The sequence below is a fragment of the Carcharhinus amblyrhynchos genome, chromosome 6 (genome assembly GCF_965287045.1).
Source record: "Carcharhinus amblyrhynchos chromosome 6, sCarAmb.v2.hapA, whole genome shotgun sequence".
Taxonomy (NCBI): Eukaryota; Metazoa; Chordata; class Chondrichthyes; order Carcharhiniformes; family Carcharhinidae; genus Carcharhinus; species Carcharhinus amblyrhynchos.
Window position 1 is genome coordinate 19,111,508 of NC_137329.1, and position 12,924 is coordinate 19,124,431.

The 12,924-nt window shown below is 37.1% G+C and overlaps 1 protein-coding gene across 3 annotated transcripts in view; it reads right to left on the minus strand.

The window, feature by feature from the left end:
- The window catches only part of qser1 (glutamine and serine rich 1), a 155,349-nt gene that overhangs the window by 15,248 nt on the left and 127,177 nt on the right, over positions 1-12,924 (minus strand). For 2 of the 3 annotated variants that reach the window (XM_080189976.1, XM_080189978.1), the window contains 4 exons: positions 11,868-12,001; positions 10,971-11,191; positions 9,515-9,580; positions 1,479-1,616 (listed from right to left, as the gene is read on the minus strand). In XM_080189976.1, coding sequence (XP_080046102.1) covers positions 1,479-1,616; positions 9,515-9,580; positions 10,971-11,191; positions 11,868-12,001 — 559 coding nt within the window. The remainder of the gene's footprint in view (positions 1-1,478; positions 1,617-9,514; positions 9,581-10,970; positions 11,192-11,867; positions 12,002-12,924) is intronic. The other variant, XM_080189977.1, reaches the window with a different exon arrangement.

The window sequence follows — 12,924 nt, forward strand, 5'->3', positions numbered from 1 at the left end:
ACTGTAACAAGTAAGCTCCAGGGAAGACATGTAGAAACCAAGAACGTTCTTATGCTTGTCCATCAAACAGACGGTTTTCATAATGGCAACACAAACTAGAAAACTGCTTTTGTGATAAGATCATACCATAACAGAGCATCAAAGCTTTCAAAGCCCAGCAGACTGAAATTTGATATGATACAAGTGGAGTTCTTCATTGGAACATAAATGTAATAGAATTATTACTCAGTGGCACAGTCCATTTGTTCACACATCTATAGTATTCTTATGGCAAATTTCCTGGGAGGGCGATTCTCCCATCCCGTGCCAGGAGATTCATGCAGAGGGTGATTCACAGGGCTCCCGCAAGCGTTCATGACTCACTAGCGTCTCCCACTGCCGGATTTCTGGTGCAGTGTGCTATGCACCAGAAATTAGTGGGGTTAGCATTTAAATGATACTTGAAGTATCACTGAAATGTTGTTAGTGGGCCCAGGACTGAATTCTCCAGCCCGCTAGCCTCTCTGACCCTATCAGAGTGTTTCACTCTAGCGGGGTTTAGAGTAGCTCCTCACTTTCAGGAAACTAGCAGCCCAATCCTGCTGGAGAGGAGTGAGGGGGGGGGGGGGGAACGACTAAAATTGGGTGACCCCTAGGCAGGGGCACCCTGGCGATGCCAGCCTGTGCCCCCTGCCCTATCCAAGAAGCAAAGTGCCCATACCCATTGGGTCCATCGGGCATGGGGGAAGCAGGCTCGGTCTTTGGGGGTGATCAGTGTAGATGGGGATTGGGGGATCCAGCTGCCATTCAGCATTGGAATCAATGGGGGCAACGATCGGGGCGGGCTAGGGAATCTGCACTGCTGGGAGGTGGGAGTTTGGCACAGTGGGGGCAGGGCTGCAGATTGGGGCAGTCCGGGTCAGGGAGACAGGGCAAGGGTTGGGGTGGGCAGAATGGTCGAGGATGGGGTATCAGGCCATGCTGGGGGCAGCATTATAGGACTCCCAGGCTGGCCAGCAAACGGGAAGCTGACATTGTGCAATGTGTGGGAGATTCTAGTGTGAGCTCCCACTGAAAAACCAGCATGAATTACTCCGGTTTTCCTGCAAATTCAACATTTCAAATTTTTTTGGGGAGAATTCCATCTCCTATCTTTGCTGTGGAATTGGAGAGGACAATCAGAACAATTCTGTTCTCTTCAGCCCTAAGCAAACCTAAATGAAAATCAACTCAGCCCCTTCTCAGGTATCTCCTAATATCTGGCTGCAGAGCAGATTTTTGTGCCACTTGGTCATCTGCAAATTCACCTGCAAAAGGATGGGTAGGCAGGCAAAAGAAATGCAGACAAGAGGAAAGAGTAAATTTATAAAATGACAGACATTATTCACTTCGACAAGACTAATTTCTCCTTATCCCTGCATTATACAATGTAGACAGCAGAGTCATCTATTAATGATATGAGGCAAAAACCACAATCACCAATAAAGATCCATATTTACCATTACTTTGTTCTGATGCCTCAATCATGTCCGGATCCAAGGCTGTACTCACAAGTAGCTCCACGTAGTTCTTAAATGTCTCCTTCATTGTTCTGGTATTCAGGAAGCGAGTTACATATGGAGTTGTCATAGGGCAATCTAAAATATATAATTAATTGTGATGCTTTAAATTTATAAATTCTTCGGCATATGTTTAAATAGCTATTGCTACATTGGTGTTTGTTCAAGTGTATTAGCAATGCATTCAGAGCAATGTGTGCCAAATAAATACATAAAATATAATTTATCAATGTAGAATTGTGCTCATTCAATACACAAAATATATTTAAAACCATATATCAAAATGGAACCTGCTGTAATCATGAAAAATATCTCCTCTAACCATTTTTCAACAATCTACTGATTATTTTCCAATTTAAAAATGGCAACCTCCAATTAAAACATTAGCTTAATATATTAATAATCTAAATTCACAAAGGATAGCTATTGTGCAAAATCTTGATTCATTACATTAATGACGACTGCAACTTTATCATAAAGTCCATGAAAATGATCTCTTTATAACAACTGATAAAGTAAAATATTTTAACAAAATATATCAATAGAAGCTCAATACATCAAACGAGCAAACTTTTCTGGTTTTATCAATTTAAGTTTGCATTGAGCTTGAAACGAGGCTAAAGAATGGACATTCTCTTTGTAGTAACACCTTCAGGTATTCTCTGGAAAGGTGTAACATTGCCATTATAGGAAATGCTTTCTCTGCAAAATTTTGAGGAGGACACAAGGAGGCATCAACGCCATTTAGACATGTTGGGTAAATGGTGGATACGTGGCAGATGCAGTACAACACAGCTAAATGCAAAGTTACTGCACTTCGGTGTGGAAAACAGAAAGGCAGAATATTATCTAAATTGCTATATACTGCATGGATGCATAAAGGGATCTGGGTGTCCTTGAGCAATAGTCAATGAAAGTGGAGTGGCGGGTGCAGCAACTAATTAAGAAGGGAAATGCTATGTTGGCCTTCATTGTATGAGGAGTTGAGTTCAGAAGTAGAGATGTCTTACAGCAATTACACAGGGCCTTGGTGACACCACATGGAAGTACTGACGTAGAGTTGGTCTCTCTACCTAAGAAAGGATATACTTGCTATAGAGGGAGTGCAGTGAATGTTCACTAGGCTGATACTGGGATTGGCAGGACAGTCCTATGAGGCAAGGAGAGATTGGTTCAACTGAGCCTGTATTCACTAGAGTTTAGAAGGATGAGGAGATCGATTGAAATGTATAAAATTCTAATAGGGCTGGACAGACTAGATGCAAGGAAAATGTTTCCCCCTGCTTGAGGAATGTAGTACCAGGGGACACAGTCTCAGGTCACAGGGTAGACTATTTAAGACTGAGATGATGAAAGATTTCTTCACTGGAACTGGAATTCTCTACAGATGGCTGTGGAGGATGTCACTTAAGGTATTCAAGGTTTTGTTTTAGATGTTAATGGCATCAAGGGGTAAGGGGAGAAAGAGAGAATATAGCATTGAGATCGAGAATCAGCCATGATACTGAATGACGGAGCAGGCTCAAAGGGCCGAACGGCCTACTTCTGCACCTAGTTTCTATATTTCTATTTATTGCAACATGCCTCAATTCTAATATTGATACTGCATCAAGATAAATTTTCATTTCCAACAGTAAATATGCTTTCAGCCCAGATGTGACTGCCACTTTGCTCAGTTATGCAGTAAATTTCAGGTCAACAAGCTTCCTGTTGGAACTATGGATCAGTTAGGACTCATTAGTTGAATTCCAGGCATGAAAAGACAAGCTCCCAATTAAATATTAATATCCAGCAATAAAATTATTATACGAGTAAGGTAATAATATGAAAACAATTATAACTGAATCTAGTAAAATTTGAGTATTTGGAACTGTTCAAACTGAAATCCCAGAGGCTCAAATCACTTGACTAATTCAGTAAGAGTGTAACACCTCCACTCTACTTGCAATGGGAAGCTCAACATCAATGGCAAGCAATACTCTCAAAGCAGAATGCACTGAAATGAGAAAGTTAATAGATAATTAAGTACTTAATTCAACTGATTTCAAGTAATTAAAAATAAGGTTGAGAAAAGAAATATTTCCATTTATTGTTATCGTCTCTTTATCATGACCTTCTGTGGAACTCTGTCTACTGTCATTTTAGCTACTAACTAAATGAAGCAAATAAACATGGGCTGGAGAGATCCTCAGTAATCCATTTATTACTACTGTGAGCACAATCATTTTAGAAAGTTGTTCACAACATTATAGATCCTGCTTAGGGAACTTGCATCCGAACTGGGTTCTTCAGAACAAAAGGGAAAAAAGCGACCACAAAATAACTAAATTTGGTGTTTTATGACCATCAGAAGCAGTGAGGATCCAAACCGGGTAGTAGTTAAACATGAACCAAATTTAAAGAATGAGAAATAAGCTAAAGTAAGTTAATTACTAACATGTTTTGCTTGATTAAAAAGACTTTAAATACACAACACAAACACATAATCAAAAGAAAATATATCCAGTAAAACTCAAACAGAAGTAGTACAGCAGATTGAAACAAAAAAATCTATTCAAAATCTACACGGAAAGAAATGGAAGAGCAACTTCAAGAGTGTTCAATGTTTTTCAAGAAAGTGCAGGAAATAGTAATAAAATTATTTTTCAATACTACATGAAAATGTTTTAAGAGGGAAACTCAAGTTATAAAAGAGAAAAGCGGAGAAATTCATGAAAGGAAACAGTATAAAGAAATGGCAATCTACATTTCTCAAAAAACAGAATTTCCTGAAAGCACAAGGGACCCAAAGTTGGGTGTTTCTTAGGCAATGTCAATTATAGTAAGCTACCAATATGATCTGGAGCAGCCCCATTACAAACCAACCCAGGAGATGCCCCCAAACCATCTAAAATGCGAGGAGATCTGTTGTTTTCTGGAGTCAGCTAGCCCTGCAGCAAGCCTCTTCCCTTTGTATCAATGGTTACATCATAGATGATCCATGACAATGCTCCATTGACTTACCAGAAAACAAGATTCTCACTGAGAGAAATGTTCCCATTTAGGAAATAAAACACATTTTGAAAATTAGTTGCATTTGTCTCCTTTAAAAAAGCAATAAAACTAAAAAATAAGGCACTAATATAAATGACTCAATTTCTTATTTTAGACTTTCACGTAAAATTAATTTGAAATATAGCTAAAACAGGAAAACTACTTTCGCACAGCAAGTTCACATAAACAGCAAATTGGCTAACTCATTTATGTTTTTCTGCGATGCTAGCTCAGGGAAAAATACCAAGATTCATCTTTGAACTGTACCATGTAATCCTAAACCACCAGAAAGAGGTTTTGATTAAATGGTTTGCTTAAATTACTCTTTCAACAATGCAACACTCCCTTGATACAGTGTTGGAATGTGATATGGGATTTCAACCTCAGCTACAAAGACAAGCTATTTCTGGCTGAATCAAGAAATGACTGTCATGATGACAAAAGTACTCCCCACAAACTTACCTTTCCTTTTAAAGCTGTGTTTCTTGAAAGTATTCAAAGAGATAGAGGAAGGGGACCCAAAGTTAGGTGTTTCTTAACTGGTGCCAATTATGGGAAGTTATCAATGTGATCTGGAGCAGTTCCATTAGGTCAAGACTTGTAATTTAACCAATATGTTGGAGGTTATCGAAATCAGTGTGGCAAAGTACACTAAATGAACGAAAGGCTTGCAATTACATTCCCTCCATGACCACAGGACATCCCAAAGCACTTTACAGCCAATTATGTTTGTTTTTAAAAAAACAGTGTAGTCATTATTGTTATATAGGACTTGTGTTGGTTGTTGGTTAGCTCAGTTGGCTGGTTTGTGATGCGGCGTGGCGCCAACAGAGCAGGTTTCATTCCCATGCTGGCTTAAGTTATTCAAGAAGGCCTGCCTTCTGAACCTTGCCTCTTGCCTGAGGGGTGGTGATCCTCAAGTTGTGTCACCATCAGTCAGCTTCCCTCTCATAGGGGACTGAATGGTCATCTAGGACTAGGCTGACTTTTACCTTCATAGGACTGTTTTAGACAAGAGGAGACAAACTGAACTCTATTTTCCTTACTGACTGTCCGTAAGGTGTTTTAACTTTTGAAATAGGCTATGATGTATTTTAAAGTGACTTGCAGCAAACACTCTTCAGGGTTAAATCAGAAGTATTCAAAGCCAGGGAATGGTCACTGCAACTACATACACATGCACAAGTACATAAGGAGGAGATAGGAAAGAAAAGAGTTTTACAACAAGGAATAGCTTAAAACAAAAAACATCCAATAATAGGGATATTATTTCACACAAATGATATTGAGTCCAAAACATCAAAGTGAGGGTTCCTTATAGGAGTTAAATTTCAGCAGTTCCATCATGCTGAAAGCAGGAGTTGTGGAATTACTTTAAAGTTGGTGGTGATGCAGCAGGATGAGGTAGGTGTACAGAGACCTGGTCCAGTCTACAGACGACAGCAGGAAATCTTCCAGATAATCAGGCTTCACGATTTAGATTTGAGATAGACTTTGTTGTCAGTCTCGAGTCCTGTTTTGGTGTTAATAGGCCGGATGTTAACAGCAGTTTTCCCTGGAGACCAAAGCCTTAGGTCATGCGTTGTCCTTTGATGAGTCAGTTTCAGAACAAATCAGTTTGTGTGGCTCCGGTCAAAATCCATTACCCACCTCAGGAGATGGATGCACGTCTGCAGGTATAATGAGTTTTGATGGCTCTCCATCTCTATTTTGTTACAATTCTAGGCTGGGGAGATAGATTGTTTGCCTTTCCATTGCTTCATTGATTGTAAGCAGTCAAAACAATGATAAGTGTGAGATTTCACAAGGATGAGGGTTGGGCATCCTGTAATTACTTTGGAAGCTTCTAGAACTGCAGGCAACTTGAAAATCATGTGATCTGCAGCATTCATGTTTTTTTGATCTAGGAAGTTCAATTTTTAAACAAGCAGCGAGGTAGGTTTGATTTAAACAGCTTATCAACTTTTTCATATCCTTTGGGCCGGATTCTTTGGGGAGCTTGTTGCAAATTAGGATCTACCATAGATACCTACTTGTGTTTATTGATATCAGTTACATTAGTTGCACACACTGTTCTGTAGCTATTTGCATAATGTTATAATCTAAGTACATATTCACAACACCTTGCAAACTGGGCGATATTAACATTGCTCGCTAAGACTATTTCTTTAATTCCTTTATTGTGCAAATGTTGATTAGATAAGGCTTGTTACAAACTTTACTTTTTTTACAGCAAATATCATGGACTGAGGTTCGTGTGTTTTATTGCTTCCTGTGCTCAGTGTTTCTATGAGAGGTTAGTGTGTTTTCTAATCCTCAGAGTGGGGCTTATTCAAATTTAAATCATTTCTAGCAGCAAGTTTCTGTGAATTTAAAAATAAAAATGATTGTTTGTTATCACAGTCTTACCCTGAAGGTTTATCAAGCATTTCAAAAATACAGATACAGATTAGGAAAAATAACAATACAATCACAAACTGAAATGAGTTGTCTCTTTTGTAGCAGACCTATAGATTCTTAGCTGATTTGATGCCATAGTCAACTGATGCGGAAGCTAGAGTGGAAGTCAGGTAAAAGGAGAGGATTCTTTGTGAAATGCTGGGATTCTTGTAGTTGAATTGCTAGGTTGTCAGTTCTCAGGTGAACGTGCAAGTGGAACAGTTGGGGAAATTCCTTCTCCCTTTTCCAAAGTATTGTTTTTTATTGTGGTTAAATAGTTGGCTTGCAGTTGGTTTGATGGCTTAAGTGGTATTTCTTATGGTTATCTATCATGGTGTTTCTGATCAGAATAGCTTCTGCTATTCTTTTTAAAACAGGTAACAAACATACTGACTTACTCATGTAACCCGTGGCAAGTCCTTCTTCCAAAACAGGTGGTGGGTTGGATTGATGCACATCTTGTGTTGTAGTTTTTCACAACCTGAGAATGTGAAATGGCCTTGATCTTTATGTTTGGGATTAGGTGCCACCACAGTACAATGGAAGGTCAATGAGAGCCATTTCATATTTGGCTAACCAGCTACAGAATTAGATGTCTCTATTGTCCATGGTGAAGGCAGGAAGACGAGTCAGCTGGTATGTCATTGTTCTGTTCAATTACTCCTGAACAAAAGGACTTACGTTTCACAAGTGGCCGAGTTTCTTCATATTTTAATTAGGTATTTGCTTGATTCTCACAGCTGACTGAATGGATGTTGCCAAAGTCACATGGTAAGCTGCTGGCCACCATAAAAATGGTTGCGTTCGTTTTAAAGTACAATTTAAAATTTGTAATATCATGAAGTCTGTCTTGGACATGATAACGATGGATCATGTATAATAGTAATGACCAGATTCAGTTCAGTCAAACAAAAGAAACAATAAAGAATGTACATTTTTCCACATCAATGGGTTGTCATATATGAATTATGATGAGGAGATGCTGGCGTTAGACTGGGGTAAAACAGAAAGAAATCCCACAACACCAGCTTAAAGTCCAAACAGGTTTATTTGTAGCAAAAGCTGCAAGCTTTTGGGACAGGCTGTCCCTTTGTCAGGTGTCTTGGAGAACTCCCAGCCACCTGACGAAGGGACAGCCTGTCCCAAAAGCTTGCGGCTTTTGCAACAAATAAACCTGGTCGGACTTTAAGCTGGTGTTGTGGGACTTCTTTCAGTTATATATGAATTAATCACGGTAGCTTTTAATTATCCTCCAGCAATTCTAACCTCTGAATTGGAGGCTCTCGCAGCTATTTCATCAACAAACTGGATTTCCCACAGCCTCCAGATTTCCAGGAGAACCTGTCTGCTAGTGTCCCTCCCTGCATTACTCTTTATACCTCAAGACTACTCGAGACAATAAATATTTTTCAACATAATGTCTGTAATGTGCTATGATGTGCTAATAAATTGGGAAACAACTTCCATCTGTCATAGTTATCATCTTACTTTTTTTCCAGTCTCACCCCCCCGCGCCCCAAGTCGAGCATTGTAAATGTAGAAAATTAGCTGCAGCGGTCTCAGCCAACAATAATATACAGGAAACCTTACAAGTTATGACACAAAACTAAATGAGTCTACTTGTAAAAATAAGCAAAGTTGTAACCAAACAAATTTTTTAACTTTTTAAATAAAGTACATTTATATGGTCCCTCACACAAGTTCAGAACATCCTAAAGCTCTTTAGACCCTATTTCATAATCGTTTAGATAAAATGTTGACAAGGTCATTGCAGAAAATTCCCCTACTGCTCTTTGAATAATACCAACTAATTCTTTTTTAATGTTTATCCGAGTGAAATCTCCATTTAACTTCTAATCCAAAATATAGCACCCCAGAAGGTGCACTTCTCTGTCAGAACAGCGCTGAAGAGTCAACTAAGTATGAGGCTGAATTTTAATGATTTTGAGGCAAGAATGCTATCACTGAGCTAAAACTGATAAATAACTAATAAAAAGTAGGCATTGAGAGGACTGCTGTAATGTTTAAGAAAATGATGCAATAAGATAATTGATAAAATTTTCAGATAATAACTAACAATGTCAAAGAAAAAAGTTTTCAACTGGGAAAAGATCTTACCAGGCTGTCAAATATAAACATTGGAAACATATCATAAACAATTATAAAGCACTGCCAACTCTTCAGAGCTTTAAAAATACTATAATAGCTCCCACAATGTCTCAGATGTGCAAAAAAGCTCACAACTGAACTAAAAACCAAAAGGGGCTAATTTTGATTGCTGATCATCCTAAATTACAGGGGAGAATATTAGGTAACATTCCTGCTTCTGACTGCTGCAAATTTTCTGATTGTTGTTGTGGGCTGCAGAGAAGCTTCTTCATCTAATTGCAGTTTTACTATGCATACATTTTAATGTTGGGGGTGTGTATGGCGGGGGATCGAAAATCACAAAACGATAGTCCATGGCAACAATACAGGAGGAAAAACATATTTAATTTGCAAACCTGCTTTTTGTTGAAGGTTTTTGATCGTTCTCCCCTGTGTATTCACTTTCAAAGGGACTCTATTATCTGAAGAAGAAGGCATGTGTGAAGTTTTGTTAAATACCTGTTTATATTTTTTATTGCTAGAGCCTCTTCTTCTATTGTCAATTTTCTCTCCTTCCTTCCTGAAGATTTTGGTACCTTGCTGGAATATAGTTTTGTTAGCGATAGGCATCTCCTTTATCAACTGTCTAACAAGAGGGGCTCTGGCCAAGTAACTTATGTTAAGGTGACATTGCTCCGTTTTTTGGAGAAACGTTGTTTTAAACTAAATTTTAATCTTTAATTTCTCACACTGAATTCCGAAACTCAATATAGAGTACACCCAAACAAAGAGAATAAAGATCAAAAGAAAAAGCAAGTATAATCTGTACCAGTCTTGCGCATAACAACAGGAATGCTGCATTTTTGAATAGGTGGAGTTTGTGATTGAGAATGTAATTACTAGCACAGGAGCAAACATCTTTATAACTTGAAAAGTGCTTGGTTATGTCAGAAGCTGACAAGTTGTTAGAATGAATTTCATTGTGTTGGAAATCCTGTTTTATTACCTCTAGGGCCTGGGTTTAATTCCATCCAGATTGCTGAGACTCCAGATGTATAGATCTATAATGAGTTTGGTTCATAAGCTACATCTTGGTGGGCATATACAACTAATTGGCAATGCCAGTGAAGGATCCTGGAGTGAGAAGTGGAAACATTTATACCGGTACAGTAGGAGTGCTTCTTTGGGATTGGCAATAAGACGTATTTTTTCATTAGAGTTGAGTGGAGCTTTACTCTGCAGCTGTCAAACTGACACTGACTGAGAAAAGATTTTAACTCCCAATTCTGACATCCTTCACCTGGAGTGTAAAAGGTAAATTTTCTTTTTATAAAACAAGAACTTGTATACTACATTATATTTATCTTATTTTTTATAATTAGTGATCAAAAAGACAACTTATATATTGGTATCGTGTTTCTGGAATTTAGGAAGAACGGAAATCAGCAAGCGTAATGCATCTTTATTTATGCATGTTGGATTGCTGTTGTTTTGAAATCGTTTGAACACGTGCAGCCGATACACCAGTTCTGTGAAAGATAATCTGATGCAGACTCCTAACTAAATGGCCTCTTTTCACTCTGAACTCAGATAATGCAATGTAATAAAAGACTGTACAGAATTTATATTAATTCTTGCAAAATATAACTTAAGCATGGTTTTGAAAATAAAATTGTTGTAGCAACTATATTATAACACTTACCAAATCAAGTATTTTAAGAAATAATCTAAATGATTAATAGCCGAAAATGCAAAACCAATCTTTGTGCCTTTTTGGGGATTACATTAGTTAGAGGCTATGCACATAATACAACTTTTATTATTTCATATAATAAAACTTATGTGAACTAAAGAAATGTAAAAAGGTCTTACCATCTTCTTCATCACTCTGAGTTTCAGGAGAAGAATCTGAGTGGGATGAATACTCCTCCTTCAGCCATTTCTTTCGTTTTTTGGGTGGTGGTTCAGCCTTTACCTTTACTTGTTTAACTTGTTTAACTGTTCTAGCTTTGGATTTTGCTGTTGAACTTTTCAATGTTGCAGAGTTACTGGCAGAGACTTTATTACTAGATCCCATCTTTGACTGGTTATGCCTGAAGGCAAAAATATGAATGCAGAAAAAAACACAATATGCAGTTATAAATTAATTTCAGATCGGATGAGTACACATTAATTATTCAGGAATAATAATGATGGGATAGACTTTTAATTAAATCTTTTAAACATTTAAAATGATTCCTTCGGAAAAATATATGTAAATTTACGTAAATAATTATCTTCAACAGTTACCATTACATTGATAAACATACAATTAACATGGTACATCAATACATTTGCTAACAGGCACTTTTAAAGAATGTATAAAATTGGTTGGATCTAGGTTGAAGTATTTCAACATGGTAATATATCATAATCTAGACCCAAGTTTTCTTTCAAAATAATAGGTTATAGTGGAGGTAGAATATATAACTTAAATATATATATTTTTTTGATTATTATTACTCTCTTTTTGTTACAAGGTTTACATTCTACTTTGTATAAGAAATGTGATGCAGGAAAAGAGAAGTTGGTGAAAACCACAAATTCACGACAGATTTAGCTCATAATTAACATCCCATATAGTAAAGTTTTATTGGCATTTTTCACCACTCCTACAACAGGAAAGAAATTCTGCAAGTGTTGCAATGTTGACAATAATATTCAATGTGCAAAAAAGCTCTCAAAAAATTTCATGTGCTAAAAATCGACAAATCAAAACGTTTTCCATACCTTAAAGTTTGCAATGGTCTGTTTTGTGGCTTTTTGGAGCAAACTCTTACATAATCCTTCTTGTTTACATTTTCAATAAATTTCACATACACCCGTTTATATTTGGTTTTTGCATCTCCAAAGTATCCAAGATACTATAAATTGAATTAAAAATATTTTGCAAAGTATTTCACATCAACTTGTTTATGTACATTTGTCTACAAGTTATTTAGTCAAAGTATTGTTAAAAGTTATCATTTCACTAAAGTATGATCACAACATTCTTATTTCTATTCTTTCATTTTTAATCATTTCTTCTGTTCAACACTATAGAACAGTCTTTATACTTAAACAAATACAAAGTACTGTTCTATGTTTGATAATAGATAAATACTCTCTAATTAGCAGCCACCTCAGGTATCCTACTATATTGGAAAATTTAAACCTAGTAACTTGATATCAATAATTAGTAATTTTGTGATCACCAGTGACTGAAGAGAAAAAAGTGAATAGTTATAAAACTTTGATGTATGAAGTATATTAGTGTCAGGATCCCACCAACTTGTCTGCTGTCCCATTGTTTGCAGTTTGGTCTTGGGGAGTTACTGGAATGCTTGGTGTGGTAATGTGGGTAAATTTAAACTTTCACATGTACAACAAATCCTGCTTCTTTCATGGTTGCAAGAGTAGAAATCTGAAAAAGCAATACCCAAGAAATTTAACAATAATACTAGTAGAACAGTAGATTCGCCAAGTGACTTTTGTAATGTGGTACTTTTAAATGGACCATTTGTAGAAATAAAATCAGAGGCAATTTGAGAAATCACAAAGACTATATTAGGTGCAAGAAATTTTAATTTGTAAGTGAACAAATTAAAAGGACAACAAAACATTTTCCTTCTTAAATGTTTTTTTTAAGTGTTACACTATGATCCCAGACCAGAAAGTTTGGGTACAAAGTTTGAGATATAGAGTCATAGAGGTTTACAGTGTGGAAACAGGCCCTTTGGCCCAACTTGTCCATGTCTCCCCTTCTTTTTAAACCCCTAAGCTAATCCCAATTGCCCGCATTTGGCCC